Source organism: Dromiciops gliroides, chromosome 6, assembly GCF_019393635.1.
Source record: "Dromiciops gliroides isolate mDroGli1 chromosome 6, mDroGli1.pri, whole genome shotgun sequence".
Lineage (NCBI taxonomy): Eukaryota > Metazoa > Chordata > Mammalia > Microbiotheria > Microbiotheriidae > Dromiciops > Dromiciops gliroides.
The window spans coordinates 45,691,483-45,713,791 of NC_057866.1; the positions used below are offsets into that span (position 1 = coordinate 45,691,483).

The 22,309-nt window shown below is 36.4% G+C and overlaps 1 protein-coding gene across 2 annotated transcripts in view; it reads right to left on the reverse strand.

Annotated features, from left to right (window-relative positions):
- LUZP2 (leucine zipper protein 2) overlaps positions 1-22,309 on the reverse strand; it is a 772,382-nt gene that overhangs the window by 426,991 nt on the left and 323,082 nt on the right. For both annotated transcript variants that reach the window (XM_043973415.1, XM_043973414.1), the window contains exons 2-3: positions 5,636-5,753; positions 1,847-1,917 (exon numbers count right to left, since the gene is read on the reverse strand). In XM_043973415.1, the coding sequence (XP_043829350.1) occupies positions 1,847-1,917; positions 5,636-5,753 (189 nt within the window). The remainder of the gene's footprint in view (positions 1-1,846; positions 1,918-5,635; positions 5,754-22,309) is intronic.

The window sequence follows — 22,309 nt, forward strand, 5'->3', positions numbered from 1 at the left end:
TTCAGATGGAGGACTTTAACTCATATGGCTCTTTCTGACTTCAAAGCCAGCTTTTTTTTTTTTTTTCTCATAGTGACACAAGTAATGAATGGTAAAGGACTGCTGCAAACAAAAGAGTATTGTGTTTAAGCAAAAATGGGAAAGAGGTTTTAATTACTGATAGTAGTGTCCAAAAGTCACTTTAAATTCTGTGTTGGCTAATCCTAGCTCCTTCTGGAGGTAACTCAAGTTCCTCATTGGCCTCGAAATGCATATATAAATGTTCACTTTGGTTGTGATCATTTAAAATCCAGTTAATGTATTATGTTAATTAATAGTGGTCAAATGGCAAGTTGACTATAAATAATTCTTACCAAATTGTCAGATTTCTAACTAGCAATTTTAATAACTAGGGTAAGTAGTCAGTATGGCCCTGCTTAAAGAAACATTCCTTGGCCTTTAACTTCTCCAAATCTCCTAGCTTCTTGGACCATTCTCCCCTAATTATCTTGTGTTTATGTTGAATAAATGTATGTACCTCCATCTAAAATCTAAAGATATATGCACCTATATGAAAGGCATATGTGTATATAATATATGAAAACATATTACATATATACACCCACATATAAATGTATACATACATATATATGTGTATATGTGTGTATATATACATATAAATACCAATATACACACATGTATATGTATGTATATGTGTGTGTGTAAACATGCTTGTGAATGTCTACAATGTACCCCTTAGCTAGATTATAAGCACTTTAAGAAAGTGTTTCTATTTTTCTTTTAATTTCTTTAACCCTAGCACCTAGAACAATGTATATCACAGATTAGGGGCATATGTAAATCCAGCTTCATTAACTGAGATAAAGGTATCAGTACATTAAGACCAGCTTTTGTAGGAGGGCACTATGAGGCTGATTCTAGGATGGCTACTAGAGTGGAAGTACACAGGACAGAGTCCATTACAAAATCAGAACAGGGTGGGGCTCAACTGAGACACAGTGAATAAGAGTGATAGCTTCCCATTTTAATTAATTACTCTCCGGAACAAGGTTTTAAAACTCATTTCTCTTGACTAAAAACAACTGTAATTACGACAGGTGCTTTCTCTATTTTGACAGCTTGGTGCAAAACCTCAGTCCTAAATATGGCTGATGTTGCACAGTTAACTGAGGAACACAAATTAATATATTTTCCCTTCACAATCATCAATTTGCTATCAAGCATTCTAATAGCCTTAAGTTTGGATGACTTTTGACATGACCTTCTGTTCTCCAAGCCCTGTTGAAAAGATTTCCTATATAACTTGTGGTCACAAGTGAGGAAAAACCCTCTACTGCAGAATGTTCACTCTAGGGATGTTGCCTGTAACAACAGGTTCTCCTCACAATGGATAATTTGGAGTATGATTAAGTGCAGTGTGCTTTGAGAAACCCATTGTCATGTTCACCTCTTATTGTAGCCATTTATCAGGGTCTTTTTAACTAAAATGCTATGGAATTGCTTTTAAAATGTATTAAATGATGGGGTTGAACCACATTAAATAACTTTAATAGACTCTGTACAATCTAAATGCTTATCTCTAGTTAATCTTGCCAAGTTCTAGCTGCTAAATGAATGATGACATCTATCAGCTAACACTTCATGTGTACCTGAAACAAAACAGTTTCTTCCATTCTCAATTGTCACTGTTGATAGTGTCTCTACAAAATGACCTCTTTTCACCTTGCCAACTCAAGCTTCAGAAAAATGCATGATCACAGTTGCAGAGTTGGGATATTCAGGAGAGAATGGACAAAGGAGAAAAAAGAAAACAGAACAAAAAGTGTCTATGGGGAGAGAGTCTTACCTTTGTTTTTTGCCTAATTCCAGAAGCTTCTGAACATCACTCTTGGCTGATGCTTCATCATTTTTCAAAGACTGGGGAGGAAAAGGAAAGAAAAGGGTGGGGAAGATCTTATCAGTGTTACTTGACTATGAAATGATGATTATAGACTCCTTTGATTCCTCTTTCCATAGAACACCAAATGTTGCCATCAATAGGACCACTAGTGAATATTTTGGGATTCCAATGAAGGATTCTATTGAAATTATATTGGCTCTGGTTGGCTTTAAGGATATATTAAAGAAGCAAGCAGGTAGGTGATGCTACAGATAGATGTAATAGGTTGTGGTGTCAGGAAGACTTATCTTCATATATTCAAATGAGGCCTCAGAAATTTACTGTCTCACCCTGTAAAAATCACTTACTGCTTTTTGTCAAAGTTTAGTCATCTGTAAAATAAGTTGGAGAAGGAGATGGAAAACTACTCCAATATCGTTGCAAAGAAAACCACCCCAATGTGGTCACAAAGAGTTGGACACAACTGAAAAATGACTTAACAAAAAGTACAACGAAATAAGGAGAAAGACTTCCAAACTGGAGTGCTCAAATGGATCAGAAGAAAAGAGCTAATATTTTTAGGTGCAAGGGAAACAGAGTGCTCCCCAAAATTCAAATCTCTCTGTAGCAAAAGAACACAAAGTATCAACACTTTCTTCTGTTTCTAGGCTATTGTTTTGTTCACAATTCTGAGCATATATACTCTGCCTTGCAAGAGGGGAGAGAGAAATGAAGGGAAGGAACGCAAACAGCATCAAAGCAAAGCAGTGTCCTAAAATCAAAGCAGCCAAAGAACAAGAGAACGTTAACCCCATAAGATCATTATTCACCTCAATGAATTGATAGATATAAAACCCTAAGGACCTATACTCTATAAAGAAGACTGTGTAATACAGGAACAAAAAAAAATGAATACTGCAAAGGCAAGTGCAGGATGTCCTCACTTATCTGTGTTTCCAGGAAAGTTACTTATCTAGCAAACTCAACTACATTGTTAAATTTTTTTTAAATTTATAATTTATATTTGATCCATTCCCAACATGGATTTGAGATATCCAACTCACCCATCTAGAACACAGGCAAACACCAAAAATTAAATAAAAAGTACCTATGAGATGTTGCCATATATAGGGCACAATCCATATACTGAACATAAAATTACAGGAGAACTCCAGAGATCTTCATTTTGAACCCATTTACTCTATAACAATCTTGTAGCACAGTGCGCTAAATAGGGCACTGAACTGGAAGGTGAGGAGCTGGATTCAAATATCAGTTCTATCACTTAATATGTGACCTTGGACAATCCATATATTCACTTCACATCTATGAGATTTATTTTTTCTTCTATAAAGTGTGGCTGTGGTGCCACTTTGATGAAATTATTTCTAATTTCTCACCTCTTTATCATTAATTCTATGAACTTCCATTCCTCTATGGAAGAGAAAAAATAGATTAAAAGTTAAGAAGACAAGACTGAAAGTGATGGCAGGTACACTGCCTAAGAGGAAAGTGATAGCAAAAATCCTTTCAAGATGGAAGGAAATTAAAAAAAAAAAACAGATAAAGAATTTTTTAAAATCCACAGAATGCCTGGGCAACATATTGAATGAAGCAAAGAGTTCAGTGCATCTCATGGGTTACTAAGTGCATTTTGGTTCATAGATTATAATATTTTAAATTAAGAAGTAACTTTAGAGGTAAATGAGTCTAATCCCTTTTATCTTTATATTATAGCACAATACAATAATGGAAGTGCATAATGCTAGTCTCTATCGAGTATAAGCCTTGGGCTGGATCAACTCTTTTCTGTGATAAGGAGATATGCTGTTGTTGTTCAGTTGTTTCAGCTATGTCCAACTTTTCTTAACCCCATTTGGGATTTTCTTGGCAAAGATACTGGAGTGGTTTGCCATTGATCATTTTGAAAATAAGGAAACTGAGGCAAACAGAGTGAAGTGACTTGCACAGTATAATACAGCTAGTAAGTGTCTGAAGTCAAGTTTGAACTCAGGATAAGAAGACTTATCAATCTTCTTTACTTCAAGCCACATACTCTATCCACTGTACCGCCTAGCTGCCCTATAAGGGAATATAGTGAATTATACTATTCAATGTCACGGAAGACTATCTTCATTTCAGATTTGCCATGTCCACACTTAACTGGGCTTTCATTTTCAACCTAATTGTTTTTTAGTGTTCCCACTATCCTGTGAATTTCCTTTAAGCTTAACCTAGTCTTCTGTTCCAGGAACCTTTGCCTCCTCTCTAATTATTCTAATGCCTCTCTACCCCAAACAATTGAAATTTCCAATGGTTAATTCCATTCCCTCAAGGCCTTGGTCTCAATATAGCTAATCTGATGTTTTAATTTATGCTAAGGTATTAATGAGGGGTTATTGTTTATGCAACTCCATAGAATGTACATCTACCGGTTTTTCCATTTTATTTTCTTTACATATATATATATACACACACACACACACACACACACACATATATATATATATATATATATATATATGTATATATATATATATATATATATATATATATATATATAATCTGGGGAGCCTACATAACTATGAAAAAGTACTTAATGAATATTCACTGAATCATATTATATTTCCCCTTTCATAAAACAGAATTGTCTAGGAGAAGAAAATCAACAATCAACAAATTTTGAATTAAATGTCTAGAGTCTTGATATCTATCCCAGTTCTGCTATGAACTTACTATGTGATCTTTAGTAAATTATTTAATTCAACCAAGATATCTCTTTCCTCATTTGTAAAAAGAGGATATTGAATTTTAGGACATCTGAATTTCTCTCAGCTTTAAGTTCTTGATCAAATTTAAAAACAAACAAAAAAACCCTATAATACTTAGATAGGCAATGAAATACTTTTGGAAGAAAATGATAGCCTAGCATCTTGGACGCAGATTTCCCTATGATATTTTCTTAAAGGCCTAATGGAAGTTATTGCAGCCTATTTTTCCTGCCCTTTCTAAGTATAAACTGAATTCCTGACTTAAAGGGTAAGGGCAAGGTCATAGAATAGGTTCCTTTATTCTCCCCTCTGACACCACTAGGCATGGTGCATTATATTCCTACAGAAGTTGGACAAAGTCTTCTGATCAGAATGCTCAATAGATTCTTTTTCAAAGACTTTCATGATGTAAATGATGATTTCATAGGTGTAATTCTATCCCCTTCAGCCTTTCCCTGATTCAGTGATTTTGGTTTGTCAGAAAACTTTTAGACCCTGGGCCAGTGGGAATTTAAAATGTTCTCTTTTAGATAATTCCTGTATTCATTTTCTCTGCTGCTCATTATTGCTTTTCATTATTTTGTAATAGGAAAAACAGTGGAGTCAAATTTGTCTTGGGAGCTGTGGTTTGGCAAATCACAAAAATTTCTCATTCTATCCATTTGCAAACTGCAAATTCCCAGGCTGCCTGTTCAAATGATATTTCCTTGCAAACCTCACACCTTAATAAATAACATTTTATTATATTCCAGAACAGGGACTTTTTTCAATGCTGGCTAAAATCAAAATAAATTGGATTCCAAAAATTTTTATTAAATGACCTACTATGTGTAAAAATATAATATGTACAATGTATGGGTCTAGATATAGAGGATGCAAATACAAAACAAAAGAAAACAAAAAGTATCTATGTTGCTATCAGAATTAATAGCAGCTAATTTGTTGAATGTCCTACTCTCACTGGGGATATGAATATTAATCTTACCTGAAGGTTTACTTTAATTCCATCAAGTTCCCTGGAAGTCTTTGACAGCTGTCGGAGGATATTGCTTCTTTCCTTGAAGACTTCTTTCAGCTGCCTCTCCAGTTCTTCATAGCCCTGTCTAACACAGAAAGAACAGGCATGAAGTCCTCTCACAATGCCACCCCAGTGTATTGGCACTGATTTGGAATCAGAGGCTTGGTTCTGACAAATTTTTCATCCCTCTCGATTGAAGCATCAAACTTCATTCATATTAGGTAATTATTGTGTCAGTGAAATCTATAATAACCTCAAAGACAACCTATAATCCTTATGGTAAAAAAAAAAAAAGACAAAAACAAAACCCTGCATCTTTTCTGATAAGCTAAGAGGTAACGTAGATTACCTACTCTGACCCTCATATTTTGCAGATGAGCCAACTGAGGATGAAAGGGATAAACTGATTATATTCAATGTCACACAGGCTGTAAGTGGGAAAATAGGGCTCCCAACTGTTGTTGCTCTTGCTGCTGCTACTACAACTGCTGCTACTGCTGCTGCTGTTGTTTGTCCTCAATTCTCTAAGAGGATCATGACATTGGGGAGGTGATGGCATGACTTGCCAAATGAACTGGATTTAAGTGAGGCAGGACTGTACAAAGTCACCAGCCTTATTCTTTCCCCCAGTCACTTCGGTCCAGTGACAAGATATAGACCAAGATGACTGGAGATTGCTCCAGATACACTGGGGGACCTTGACCTTTTTTAAGCTAAGGACTTTCCCAGGTCTTAGTTTGTCTGAGGCAATACCCATTCATTGATTAAGGCTAGGTAATAAATGAGGAAAAAAATGTCTATTATACCTACTCAAGGGGAAAAAAAGTTCAAAATAGGAGGGGAATGGGGCAGCTAGGTGGCACAGTGGATAGAGCACCGGCCCTGGATTCAGGAGTACCTGAGTTCAAATCTGGCCTCAGACACTGAACACTTACTAGCTGTGTGACCCTGGGCAAGTCACTTAACCCCAATTGCCTCACTAAAAAAATAAATTTAAATAAATTTAAAAAAAAAATAGGAGGGGAAGACCCTCAGTTTCTATTTTCTGACTGAAATAGAAACAATTGCTATTTATAGTCACTCTGCTCCAACAAGAGCCCAAACAATGGTCAGAATGATTTTGAACACAGTTCCTCTGAAGTCAAAGCCAGTACTGTTTAATCATAGAGACATTGAAGTATGATGGGTACAGCTCTGAAGCTGGCACTAGGAAGGATGAGATTCAAGTCCTGATTTAAATGACAATGAAATGTTTTGTGATCTCCATCAATAAATTAAGGTCTCTCAACCTTATGGAACTCTGTGAGACTGTAAGTCATTGTTGCTTTCAATTTGCCTTGCTATAAAGGTATTTCACCCAATTATGAAATAACAAGTGCTTGATTCAGAATACTATTTGGACCCCCTCATTTTCTTTCACCATGGAAAAATGAAACAATTATCCTATTCATAGATAAGATTTGTTTATTTATGCATCCATATTTATTAATGACTTCGTTCATTTTCTTTCCTTTTCAGAGAGGCAATGTGACATAATGGATAGGAAGTTGGCCGTGAACCTGAAATGCCTTAATTTCTTAGTGCTCTTATGCCACTTGTGTCAAACTCAAATAAGAATGGGGGGGTAGGGTGGGAGGGGATTAATCCATATATAAGTATCCCTTTAGGCCTCATATTGACTTAGAAAACCACATGTTGGTACTATCTATGTTCTATTGTATTTGAGGGCAGTTAGGTGACTGCAATTTATAGTATGCTGGGCCTGCAGTCATGAAGTCTCATCTTTTTGAGTTCAAATACAGCTTCAGACACTTGCTAGGTGTGTGGTCATGGACAAGTCACTTAACCTTGTTTGCCTCAGTTTCTTTATGTATAAAATGAACCGGAGAAGGAAATGACAAACCACTCCAGCAGACTGCTAAAAAAACAAAAAAGACTCTAAAGAGTCAGACATGACTCAAAAACAACTGAACAATTATACTTTCATTTATTTTGTTAAATATTTCTTATTCATACTTTTTAATCAAGTTCAATCATCACTCTGTAGTGCTCTGTCCCAACCCATTAGGGAAATATATTGGACACCTATGCTCTAGACAAATAAGACTGTTTCAAAGAAGATGCAGATCTCCTTTGGGAAAAGCATGTTTCCTCAACTCCAAATTCTCCATTCCAATCAAATCACAAGGCAGACTCTCTCACCATTGTTCTAAGTAAATTTCTATAGTATATGCTGTGATAAATAGAATTTTTCCTTCATTTTTTGCATCTTTTCCATCTGTGGCCCCTTCTGATAATCTCTGATCCTTTGGATTCTCTGTCCATTCAAATACATTGCTTCTGTTCATATATTTGAGGGTCTCAGAGACAGAGAGTATTGTTTGCCTATTCAATCCTTGCCATGGGGAAAAAAATAATACTTGAATAAATCTGAATAATATGAGTAATTACAAAGTTTGAGTAGCCTTTGAGCCAGACCAAAGAAAAGATGCTGTATTTCCCCCATGCAGCATCTTTAAGATTATTAGCAAGTAGCTTCTGTCCAGAATGAGTTTCTTTGATGATTCTTTCTTTTCCCCATTTTTTTATGCAGAAGGATGTGAAAGCCTTCTGCCCTCATTCTCTCTCCTTCTTTGTGGTGAATGAGAATAGTTTCCTCCTACAAAGGAAAATAGCACTTCTATCTGACCTTGTAATTTACCCTGCCGAGCAGTGCATTAGCTGGCAATCAGACTGTTATTAATGTTCCCAGGTTTCCTCTTATTCTTGCAGAACCATGTAAGCATGGGAAAGGTTCAGAATGGTGTTTTCTCCTTTTCTCCCCCTTTTTCTTTAATAAAACTATTCCACTTTTATGCATACCTTCTTGCCCCTACTCTTTGATTCACCATATATGAAGTACATATTTTACATATAGAAATATATTCATGTGTGTGTGTGTGTGTGTGTGTGTGTGTGTGTACCCACATACGCAGGCACACACATACACCCACCCCCCATTAATGGAGATATGAGAGTTAGTGACTTAACTGGGAAGACAGGTTCAAACATCCTTTAATCTTACTTTTATCACCTCGGGCAAAACAGTTTACTTTACACTCCAAATGTTTATGTGGAATATATGTGCCCTATCTGTGACAGAACCTTCTGAGCTCATATTGGTCTGATCCACTACATTCAGTCACACTGTACCTTGACTCCAAAATAGTGATGTAGTTTTGCTCCTATTTGAGAACAAAGGACAACACCCAAGTAGCAATGAATGAACAAATTCTTACTAAATATCTATTAGTCACAGATGTTCTGTGCAAGCTATTCTGTGAAGCTACAGTGATAAAAATTTAAGTCACTTTTGTCTTCAAGGAACTTATATATTCTTAGTGTTTCAGTAAATTTGCTTATAAAATAAATATTGTAGTAAGTGTTGTTCTCTGTTGGTAGAGGGAGCTTCCTAAATCAATTAATTAATCAATCAATTTTAATCAATAGATGTTTATTATACATCGATGCTTAATAAATGTTGATTTAGGAAGCTCCCAGTGAATAAATCATCTGTTGCTAGAGGAGCTTTAATCACTGCTAGACTCCTGAATCAATCAATCATGTATTAAGCATCTGCTATGTGCTAAGAGCTGGGGATACAAAAAGAGGCAAAAGACACATCCTGTCCTCAGTAAGTTTGAAATATAATTGAGTGATTTTGCTCTACAAATGAGTGAAATCACAGATGGAACCAAAACCAAATAAATGAAAACAAACTTTTCCTTCACAGTCTGCTGAGTCTGTAACACAATTTAGAATTCAAGTGTGTGTTAACCCATCTTATCTCCCCAGGGAGAGAGTAAGTTTCTTGGAACCAGGATGAACAGGTGTGTAATATTACCTGTAGATGGGTGGGGTTTGTATTGTTAAGTCCACTGAGCCTTCCTGCCATTAAATGCAATGCATGTTGGTTCTCAATGGTAACAGTGGAGCTTTTAACTCTGCCTGCTGAAAATCAATGTTGCTTATCCTGGGGAAATTGTTTACTGTTTTCATTACATTCCTGTGGTTGCCGGTTTTATCAAAATGTGTCACAAGAGCATATGAGATGACTCTGGATTTAAAACCCATAAAAATCGAGACTCCAGTGTATGTGCTTTACAAACCTCAAAAATATTTGCTTTTTCCACCAAACAAGTACAATAAATGCAAAGCAGAATTAAAGATGCATCCAGTCCCTGAAGTACTAAGCTCTCTGGATCTCATCAGGTCAGGGGAGATTAGGAAAGCACCTTTCAATATGTATGGCATCTCAGCAGGGTGGATCTATCCACATTTCCCTTAGTTTTCTCATCTGTAAAAAGGGGATAAAATAGTACCTACCTTCCAGGTTGTTATGAAGATCAAATAACATAATATGCTTATCACAGTGCCAGACATAAAGGAAGTGTTATGTAAAAAGTAGTAGTAGCAGTATTGGTAGTAGTAGTAGTAGTAGTAGTAGTAGTAGTAGTAGTAGTAATAGTAGTAGCAGAAGCAGCAGTAGGAGGAGGAGGAGGAGGGGGAATTGTAATTTTCCCCCCACTGGGGAAGATAACAAACTAGCCATATTCCTTCTTTCTGTTTGATGATTGCCCCATCCTCCCAGAAAGCCTTGAGAGGAACTACACTGTTCCATCCAGGTATTCATTTTACTATTCTGTAATTGCCACTAGAGAACTTAGGCTATCTATCTATTATAACTTATTTTGGGGAGTTAACTGGTCCATTTCCTTTTTTAAAAAATTACACATTTCCTGACTGGTCCCTGTAAATCCACTTCTTGAATGCCAATAATCATCAGGTTTACAATATCATCTATTGGGGAAGTCTCTGACTTTATTCTTCCTAATATCTAACTCTCTAAGCTTTCAAATTTTTCTAACCCAAAAGTTGTATTTCTGAGTCAGGAGATTTGGAGAGAAGGAACTATGAAGATACATGCTTCCACGAGACACCTGGCAGGCCTGAGCTCCTAAAGAAGGAGCTCTTGCTTAAGCCTTCCTACTGTTAGACAAAGAAAAGACACAATCCTCTTTATTCCCCTGATCTATGTAGGTGAAGGATTATGAGTTCCTTTTCTAGGCCTGTCTTGTACAGAAAAAAGAAAAATGTGAAACCTTAAACAATGGAGTTTCTTAACCACTGACAATTCAACAGGGACTTTCATATTTGTAATTCTCTTGCAGTAATGATATAATGTGAATGTATTTCCACTTCAATTTGTGAGCTATGAAGCGATTCCCTCAGAGAAATTCCAATCTTGGTGTTAGTGCAACAAGAAGGCAGTATAGCTTAAATATGGGGGTGATCAGGCAGCCTAAATGATAATAGCCAAGTTAAAAGCCCTGAAGAATGCGCCAGTCTTTGCTGGGATTCTCACATAAACAGGAAAAAACAGGCTTTCCTTGTTGGTACATATACCAGCCTTAGTAATGCACATGAAACAGGGCTTTATATTGTTAAAGAGAAAAAAAAAAAGGAGGATCTCATTAGTACATGGCTACAAGGTTTGTGGTTTTCCCACCCTCTGTCTATGAGTGTACTTGCCTTTAATATGTACATTCCCTACAAAACCTTTTATATGTTAAGTCATGCTTCTGAGTAGCCTCATGCCCGAGATCAGATTAAAGCAAAGCCCTTTGCTGGTGACCAAGTTATCCCAAGATGAGGATATCCCTGCTTGCACCTGAAACTTCTATTATTCCTTTTTTTCCCCTTCCACAGGAGTGTTTCCCTGACAGTTAGAGGTCAATGGACCTTGACACTTAGGTGTATCAGGTCAAGCCATTTACCTTGATGCCAGTAATATTGAACATTGGCTAGACTTCTTCAATGAAGAATCACACTCAATATATAGATTCCATGCTAAGTTGGATAAATATTGCCCTGGGTTTTGAGAAGGAAAATATCCATCTAAAAATAGTCAAGGAGGTAAAGAATAAATTGATCTCCTCCAGTCTGTCAATTCACTCCCATTTCCAAGCATCAATTCATTCTTATTTATTCATAAGCAGGGTAATTTAGCAATGGTAACTTTTTATCTATTGGTTGGGGTGGAATATTGCAACTGTAACCACAGGGAGCTATTAAACTAAAAGTATTTGCAATGCTTACCCACCCTAAATGAAACACAGGACATCTATAACATTAAATTTATGTCCGCAAATGTGGGCAAACAACCCACCTATCCCTTTTCCATGTACAAGTGGCATGGTTTGACATTTGGTACCCTTCTCCATGTAAAATAGAACTGCCTGGAGATGCCTATAACAAGAAATACACTAAACTTTCATTACCATGAATACCAGTAGAAATGTTTGGCCCATTATCTCTGAATGAGCCAAGTTGAAGTAGAAAGCATATTGAAATTAGAGAGGACTAGGGTTTTAGAGCAAAGTTATATTTACTATCTCTGTAGTTGTGGGAAAGTGATCTTTTTCTGACTCTCAATTTCTTCATCTGTAAATGTAGGGGTCCTTCTGCCTATTTCCCAGGAGTGTTGGGAAAATGAAATGCAAAGATTTTATATATATGACATTTAAAATTCTTAATATGACTTATAAAGGATGGCTAGTATTATTAAGCCAAACCAAACAAAAAAAAAAGTGCCTACTGTTCTCAGGTAATATGTCAAGTACCAGGGATACAAAGAAAGGTAAAATGCAATCCCTTATCTCAAGGAGCTCACAGTCTAAGAGGGAGAAAACATGTATATTTCTCCATCGTAATCAAACATATGCTGAATACCTTGGAAATGATTGAGAGAGGGAAAGCACTACTATTAAAGGGAATGGGGAAATATTGTTGGTAGAAGGTGGGATTCTATCTGATACTTGAAGGAGTCTAGGAAATCTGGGAGGGAGAGATGAGAAAATATAAAATTAGAAACTTTGGATATAGCCAGTTAAAATGGCCTGTGTTTCAGGGGAGTGTCTTGAGCAAGCAAGAGCAAGGAGATCAGTATGTTTGGATCTCAGAGTATGTGAGAGGGGATGGAGACATTAAGGCATATGAACACTAGAAAGGTGGAGGAGGGGGTAGATTATGTAGGATTTTGAAAGCCAAAGGATTTTCTATTTTGATCTTGGAGGTAATAGGGAGATCCTGGAGTTTACAAAGATATGAAGGATATATGCCCTACCTTCTTTTTTTTCTTTAAAATGAAATAGCCTCAGAATATGAGGGTGCAATATGTTCGTCTCCCTCCATTTTTCTATGCAGAATTATGATCTTATATTAACCCAAATAAAGCCTCTTCTTCAAAAATACTGTTCTTCTCCATTTAGTCTACCTACTACCATTTTACCCTTTGATTCCCTGCCCTTTTTCTTCTTGAGCTGGAGCGCACGCGCGCGCGCACACACACACACACACACACACACACACACACACACACACACACACACACACACACACACATATATATCCAAAGTAAGTAAAAGGTAATTCTATTACCATCCACAGTTATGTGGAGAGGTAGTCTTCAAACTCTGGTCTCTCCTAACTCCATTTCTGCACTATTTCTACCACACTTTACTGTCTTTTAAATAAGAGGAAAAATAATAGAAAAAAAAATACTAGAGATAATACTTAAAAAAAAAGGAGTTAGGAGCAGCTAGGAGGCGCAGTGGGTAAAGCACTGGCCCTGGATTCAGGAAGATCTGAGTTCAAATAAGCTCTCAGACAACTGACACTTCCTAGTTGTGTGACCCTGGGCAAGTCACTTAACTCTCATTGCCCCTCAAAAACCAAAACAAAACAAAACAAAAATAGTTAAATGGATTTGCAAGTTTTTACAGTGTAAAGATTTCAGACTTGCAATCAGGAGATCTGGGTTCTGACCTCACCTCTGGTTTTTTAGTTTCAGCCTTGTCACCATGGACAAGTCATTTAAGGCAGTAAGCTCTGCTTTTCTCATCTTAATATGATTCTTTGCAACCAGACAGTTTCTAAACTCCCTTCCAGCACCAACTTTCCTTTGATTCAAAGGTGAGTTTTATTTCAGGGAAAAAAAAGAGAGAGAGAGAAATGGGATAGCTCTGGAGGGATATGATCATTTTATATCTTTAGTTTTTCTCTGTATCATGCTCAGAGATTTATTTTGAGATGTCAAAAAGTCAGTGGTTTCATTGTTCCCTACATTTTGGGAGGACATATCCTCTTGACAATGCAAGAGGAAGTATGGTCAAAATAAATCATCAATTCTTCCTAGCCTTCAAGTCATGAAATTTGACACTTAGTTTATCTATCCCTCAGGCAGATATACAAGCTAGCAGCCAGGTGGCATAGTGTATAGAGCACTGGGCCTGGGTTCAGGAAGATGTGAGTTTAAATCTAACTTCAGGCACTTACTGGCTACATGATCCTAAACAAGTCATTTGACCTTTCTCAGCTTCAGTTTCCAGTACTTATCAAAGTGTCTGGCACATAGTAGGTGCTTAATAATTATTTACTGAATTGACTTGAATTCCCTCAACTCTAAAATAGGGATAATAGTAGCACTTGGTATTCTGGTTGTTTGTGAGGATCAAATGAGTTAATATTTGTAAAGTGTTTTTTACACTGTCTAACACAAAGTACTCACTTAATAACCAAACTCACTGTCTTTACAGAATTTTTGCAATATTAACAAATATAATAATAATAATAATAACTATAATAATAAAAACAAATCACATGCATATACCCCATCCATTTTTCCATGCTCTTTCTTCACAATAGTCCTATGGATTAGGGAAGGTACATATTTTTATTTCTATCATAAAATCAGAAGAAAATGAAGCCTTAAAAGATGAAATATTCTAAACAGCTTAGTTCTTTGTTCTCCAAATCTAAGAATTTCCAGAATTTGCAAGTGTTCTGTCATAGCACCTTAGATACAAAGGTCATGGTCATGCTATGATTGGGCATGGGTTCTACTTTGATATTTGATAAATAACCGGAAGTTAAATGTGTAGAAATGTGCACACACTGTCGTCTACTATTTGTCACACATTCAGAGAGCTAATCATAATAGTAGCAATAACAATGATGATAATCTCAGCAACAATGGTGATGAGGATGATAGTTACATTTATCATTTTAAGGTTTGAAAAATGTTTTCCATCAAGTATCTCAACTGATCCTCACAACATTCCTTTGAGTTAGATGACATGATTATCAGCTTTTACATGTAAGAAAACTAAGTCTGGGATGGGTTACATGACTTGGTATGTTTGACGCAGCTAGAAGGTGTCTGAGGCAAGGTTTTTAACTCAGAGATTCTGGAGTCATCATCATACTAGTCCATACACAGTGTCACATAGCTTAATAATGTCCAGATAGGGGAGAGGTCTTTATCAAAAGGATTCAGAATGGGAAGGACGCTCTTTCTATTCTGTGAACCAATGATGGAAAATGGGGGGTAGATTTTTTCTCTGGAAGATGAGCATTACTCCCACTGGGGTAAGATGCTACTCTGTACATATAAATAAGATGCTCACTCCATATGAATATATGATGATAGTGGGACGAGTCAATTTCATCACAAAGGGCAAAGTGAGATACAATAATCTTGTCTAGGTAAAGTGCCTTCAGGCAGGCAAGCAGAGAACTGAGAAAATATTAAACAGGAAAAGAATGAATATTTTCTAGGAGTTGTTAGCTCTAAAGGGACAAAGGAGGATAAAGGAAGCACAAGATTAAATAGAAAAGAGATCCTCTTCTCCCAGGAATAATAGGGCAAGAACATTGTTTACCTAAGTATGTAAACACTGACTTTGGGGTGAGAAAATGATAGATAGATAGATACCAACTAAAGGAGCAAGCATGGTATAGTATATAGAGATCTGGGCTTACATCCACTAAGACAAAGGCTTAAAGTCATCCTTTGATTTATACTGACTGTGATCTTATCATGTAATCTCTCAGTATTCTAGACAATACCAAAGAGCAAAGTTGCAGAGAAGCTATTAGCCTACAATTATATTTTAAATGATAAACCTAAAATGAAACAATGGAATTTCCTCACCTAGGAATTTCTGATATCTGTGAAAAGCATAGCACTACCAATGTTAGATTAGATTTAAATTATACATTCATTGAGGGCAGGGACCATTGTTTTAACCTCTTTTTTTGTATTCTCAGGGATTAACACAATTCCCAGCACTAGGTACTTGATAAATGTTCCTCTATTGATTTACTGGCTGACCAGATTAGTGGTATACTGGTAAATGTACAATAATTAGCCCCCCCCCCCTACCCCCTCAAAAGTATGTATGGCACATTTAAATTTGTTTAATGTCCATTGTTCACATTTTCACCAATATTTTCTAAGGTGTTGATAAAACAAGAAATCAAGCCCTGCTATTTACTGTTTTCCAATTACCAAGGTATGATTTTTCATACTGAAAATTTAAGACAGCTAGGGGCAGCTAGGTGGCACAGTGGATAGAGCACTGGTCCTGAAGTCAGGAGTACCTGAGTTCAAATCCGGCCTCAGACACTGAACACTTACTGGCTGTGTGACCCTGGGCAAGTCACTTAACCCTAATTGCCTCACTAAAAAAAAAAAAAAATTATGACAGCTCACTTAATTTGAGCTGCCTCCAAGGCACCCCTGGCTCTATCCCTTAGAGGAAGAAGAAGATGAGGAGGGGGAGGCAGAGGAGGAGGAGGAAGAGGACCACAGTAAGAAGGAGCATATATATAATTATATGTAGGTAACTCAAGGTTTTCAAAGGCTAAGTCACTGTTATTCATGGTATTGACATCTCCTCTCATGATGAATCTTTGACTATAGTCCTAATGAAGGATTGTCTCTTCTTTTTATGTACCAGTCTATCAATGTTCAAAGTTCCTGTTAGACTGGTTGAAGACAAAATGCTACCTATCATTGGCATGATAACCACCTTTTCATGTAAGAGGACATGAAGCCTAGAAGAAATGATCATGGCTGGCAGGAAAGGTACAAGAGAAATATGAAAGAAGTTTCTCGGCTCCAGCATCTATAACTGAGTCATTGGAGTGACACTAAAATTCATAGAATTAAAATTCAACAATTAGAAAAGTAATGCAGATATATATATATATATATATATATGTGGAAGTTAGGAAGTAGTTAGTTTAACAGGAACATTAGATAACCCTAAACCTAACTGCCACATACCTTTGTTGGGAAGGAGGCACCACTCTTCCTCAAGTTCTTTCAGCTAACTCCAGGGAGCATGCTGTGTTCCTTTATTCAAGGCCTTAAAATTCCCATCCTCCCTCCGGAGCACATCAAGCCATGACAGAAAACTGCCATCAAGTATACTTGGTAAGGTATTTTCTTTGAGTTATCAATTTCCTGTCCTTTACTCACCCAGTCTCATTTTTATCATTCAAATTTTCTTATACATGACAGGTTTTCATCAAGGAAAATCCCTGGATTCAGTGATTGCTATTTTACAAAGTTTATATAACATCATAATACATAAGATTCTCTCTCATTTAGCTCAGGATCCCCCAGAGCAGTTACACTTGGATGACTTGGACAAAAGGTCTGAATCTCTGTACTTTCACCTCTCATACGTTTTCCCCTCTTTAAATAATAATAATAATGTTTTTATTCATTCATTAGTTTTTAATTTTCTTTATTTTTCAGCTCTATTAAAACTAAGGAAACACAGTTCATTTAGGACCCATTATTTATACAGCCAGTGAATTAAAATCCATATTAAATATAAACTTTAAAGAACAGGAAGATTTTGCATTTTTTTTTTTTACAAACCCAGAAACCAAAAGAAGGCTATCACTGTTTCTCAAAGCATGTGGGAAGAGAAGAGCTCAGCAACATGGTACCTGTTGTCATTTGGACCTAAGGATGTACCATATGACCATAGTACACACACTTGGTTATGGATACCCTAGTGGTAGTCCAATCCAGACAACCATTTTCTATGCTTCATTCCACCCTTCCTAATTTTTAAACCCGACACCATAAAATAGTCTCTGGAGCTTCTCCAAAATCTAACCAAATTGACCATTCAACATCTTCCTCCACTACAAACACATAAACGTTCCTCTGATCTAAAGGAGGTCACATTCTAATTGCAAAAGACAACACGTAAAATTAAGTTCAGTGGTAGGACAGATGGGCAATTCCAAAATTCTTAAGGATTCAGCTGCTATGCAGAGTTCTTTGGTTACCTAATCATCAAAACACTGATAAAGTCCTGGAGTAGGTCAGATGACAATGTTGTGGAATTATAGGACACATGGTAACTTCTGGAGGAACTTAGGAAGCAGCCAGAGAAGAGAATATAAAGGCTGGTGGTCCACTTGATCATGAGAAAGTAGTTGTTGACATCAGGCAGTTGAATGAAGGGGGTGGTCCAAGGAGAGGAGGGTAAATTTCCTAATGGAAGCAGCTCAGCCTGACAGTCAGGTCTGACCTGTCTCAGAGGGAGAAGGCAAGGGAGGAATGGAAAACTAGAAATGAGTACCAGACTTTGGGGTTTATAATTGGAAGGAAAAGATGAGTTAGACAATAAGAGGCAGATAAAAAAAATACATTAGTTTCCTATTAAAGGCATTTAGGTTCAGTATTAAGTTTGCAATGCATGACAGAAAGATTATTTAATGTGGCATCTGGAATCAAGTTCAAATTTCAGTTCTAAGCAGCTAGATAATACAATAGAGTACTAGGACTGGAGTCAGGCAGACTCAAGTTCAAATCCAGTCTCAGACATTTACTAGCTGTATACTGGACAAGTCACTAAGCCTCTGTCTGCCTCAGGTTCCACATTGACAAATGTACCTGTTGCCCAGGGTTGTTGTGATGATCAAATGAGATAATAATTATAAAGCAATTAGCACAATGCCTGGCACAAATTAGTAAATTCTTTGTCCCTTTCCTCTTCTGTTGCTTTCATTTCAGCTGTGTCTCATACTTTGTGACCCCATTTGAGGTTTTCTTGGCAATGATACTGGAGTGTTTTGCCACTTCCTTCTCCAGCCCATTTGAAAAAGAAAGCAAATGAGGCAACCTGGGGTAAGTGACTTTCCCAGGGTCACATAGCTAGTAAGTATCTGAGGACAAGTCATTTAACCTCCTTCTTATACCATTTCCTCATCTCTATAACTTGGGGAATGTACTCAGTCTCAGATCTTCATTCTAAGATCTGTTATCTCTGATTTGATGAGCTGTAATATGAACATTTACCAATGAATTCCCAGCTTCTTTCTACATTGGAAGAAAGGCCCCACATGACCTTTAGAAAACAGGAAAAGTGTAAATGATGATAATACTGATAATGGCTGTCAGTTATACAGCACTTAGTATATGCTTACTGTGTTCTCTTACAGTATATACTTGACCAGGCAACAGTGGTGAATCCTGTGTGGAGAAAAATGGTGATTTTTAAAAATCCATTAGCAGGTAACTAAGCCAATTCTGGTGAAAGAAGGAAGTGTGGAACCTCATGCAATGTCATTCATACAAGGCTGGGCCAAGGATAGATACTCAAGCCCACCTTGCTGTAGCAATGTCTCAAGTTTAAATGAATCGAATGGGAAAAGAAGCCTGACCTCATTTCTAAACAGAACATGGGAATTTCTGAAAGGAGTCTCAATAGTTCACAGAATGGATCCCAACAACAACAACAACAACAACAAAAATAAATAAATAAATAAAAATTGCCCTTCCAATTCCTGTTCAATTTGTTAAGTCTCTGATTAACTCAATTTGTCCAGACAAAAACACAATTCAGGGGAAGGACAGAAGCCTAGGGCTTTGCATTCTGTTTGATACATGAAATGAATCTTGGGCTAGGTGACTCTGACTGATGAGAGTTCTATTGATTTTGTAACTCTGCTCTGCTCCATCACTTTAATGCTGTCATCTAGTGAATAGTATCTGGAGTCAATAGCAAAAACTTTAAACAGAATAAGAAAGCAATATATAAGGCCTGCATGATCCTTAGGTTTCTGCAAGAGAGAAACAGCAGAGGAACCTTTAGAATAATAAAAAAAAAAAAACAACTTACATTTACAGAAATCCTTTAGTTTCAGGAGTGCAAACTGGCTCCCATATGCTATCTCACTTACCCTCACTATTTCCCACAAAGACAGGGACAAGAGCCTATTAAAATGTTAAGTGTGGAGGGTTACAGCAAATGATAAACCTAGTTATCTGGGTGAAACGGTACTTTTCAGATGCCTGCATTTCCATTTCTTCCCAAGGTTTGAACATTTAAGAAAGCAATCGGATACTAGGGCATGGTTACTGAATTGTGTGATGTTCCAAGAATCTGAACACACCAGCAGCAGCCAAGAAAGGCAGTTAGGAGTGAATTTAATTTGCTGCTGAATTGAAAGAATACAGCCCTGACCCAAACTCTTGACTAGATTACAGAGTTGGAAGCGACTTTAGAAATCAGCTTGCCCAACCCTTTTCATTTCAGACATGAGGATATTTAAAGACCTTAGAGCTTGTTTAAGGTCATATACCCATTTAGAGGCAGGGTTGGGATTCAAATTCAAGTGTCCTGAATCAGTACTCTTGTTACTCAACAGCACTGCTTCTTCCATAATGCTTCTTCCTGAAGACTGATGGTAGTGACGGCTGAAAATGACAATATGAGTTCAATAATTGATGACATTTTACAGTTTAGAAAAATGCTTTCCTCACTACCTGTCTCTATGGCAAGAGGTACAAATGATCATCCTATTTTACACGTGGTACTTGGTACTTGGAAGATATTGAGTGAATTGACCAAGGTTGCATAACTAAGAAGAAGGAGAGCTAAGATTACAATTATACCATAGTGCTTCTTTCAATTCTTTCTTTCTGTCTAACATTGATGGTGACAACTACTGTGGAGGATAGAGCATTAGAATTGGAATCAGAATGATGTGGTTTCAAATCCTACTTTTGATATTTATTGCTTTTGTGGCCATTCAGAAAAACAATAGCATAATAAAAATCGCCATACCTACATCACAAAGTTACTGAAATGAGCTAATAAAATAATGGATTTACAAGCACTTTATAAATATGTTATTATTCTTTATTTCTTTACTCTAAAATGAAAGAGCTGGACAAAATAGCAATTAATTTACTTTCCATGCTAGATCTACAATCATATGATCTCAGATTCTTCTAATTCAGATTTTGTTCAGTTCCATCATATTTAAAATAAAGGTTTTCTTAATAAGAAACAAAATAGTATTTGAAATATCTGAATTTCATGTTTTCTTAACCTAATGGCAAGCCAAATAGATCCAATTATCTATGTTAGAACAAAGTTCTTCAACTGAGTCACTATGCAGTTACCCTATGTTGCCAATAGATGGCACTTGTGCACTACCAATTTTGAAATATGACACTTGGAAGATGGATGGATAGATAGATAGATGATAGATGATGTATGTATGGATGGAAGGGTGGGTAGATAGATAGATAGATAAATAGATAGATAGATAGATAGATAGATAGATAGATAGATAGATAGATAGATAGATAGATAGATAGATTAGATAGATAATTTTAAACAAAGCAGCAAGTTGATGGCACTTGCCTGAATGCAGGTATAATGACACTCAACTTAAAAAGGTAAACTTCTTAGAGGGGGTTCAGTTTTTTGTTATACAAATATTAATATGTCCCTTGCTGATAATGACTTATTCTTATATTTTTATTAAAGCAGGTCTCCAAAATGTCTCTTATTTATGTCATTGTATTAGTACTTTTTGACTTGGAGAAAAAATGTATCTTTTGAACTTGTGTACAAATTCTTTTATCAGTCCAAGCTATATTTCACTTGAAGTGTTGTCTGAATCTTACATTAATTCTTCTAAAACAAAAATTTTTGCCTGAAAAATTAGATATCCTAATGGAAAAATAGGAATATAATCTATTATTTCTCCCACGTATCAGCATACACCATTACAGCATGGATTGGTATCACTAATGGAATATTTCATGTGTTTGTATTTCTATTAGAATTTGGTATATTGGTAAAATTCTACAATAATATTAAGAGAAAAAGAGTAAGATTTAGGATGAAGGAAGGATGCCTGCTATTCCTGGGAACTTGGGGTTGTTCCTCCTTTTGGTGTATATTTGCTTATTCTTTTTGGTGAAGAGTATTCTGCTATGTTTTCTCAGTCTCTCTGCAGCCATTCAATTCCAATGAACCACTAGCATTTGCTCTCCCTACCAGCTTACTGACTTCTTCCTAACATTTATTTTTCTGTACTGTCTTCCTACTAATACATATTCTAGGTTTTTTCACCTAGGGCAGCTTTGCTATTTTGAGGAAGTAGACAGGATGTCAGTAATCCCTGAGCCTCATATGTCTTCCAAGTATCTCTTTGGAATTGTTGAGGCCAGGAAAAGAAGAAAGGGGGCAAAAAGACAAAGATTCTGCCCAACTGGCCAAGGCAACTTAACTATTTTTAGATTAAGAAAACTTTTTGTGATATAATCAATCCTAAAACAATAAACTGCATGGAGTGAAAACCACCCTGGATAAAAGCTAAAACTCATTTTAAGGATTTATTTGTAGACTGGAGTAAAGAGTTGAAACGAGTAGTAGTAGGAGTAAATTGTGAGACATTACGTTCGGTATAATTTATTTTATTGCAAGCTTCTCT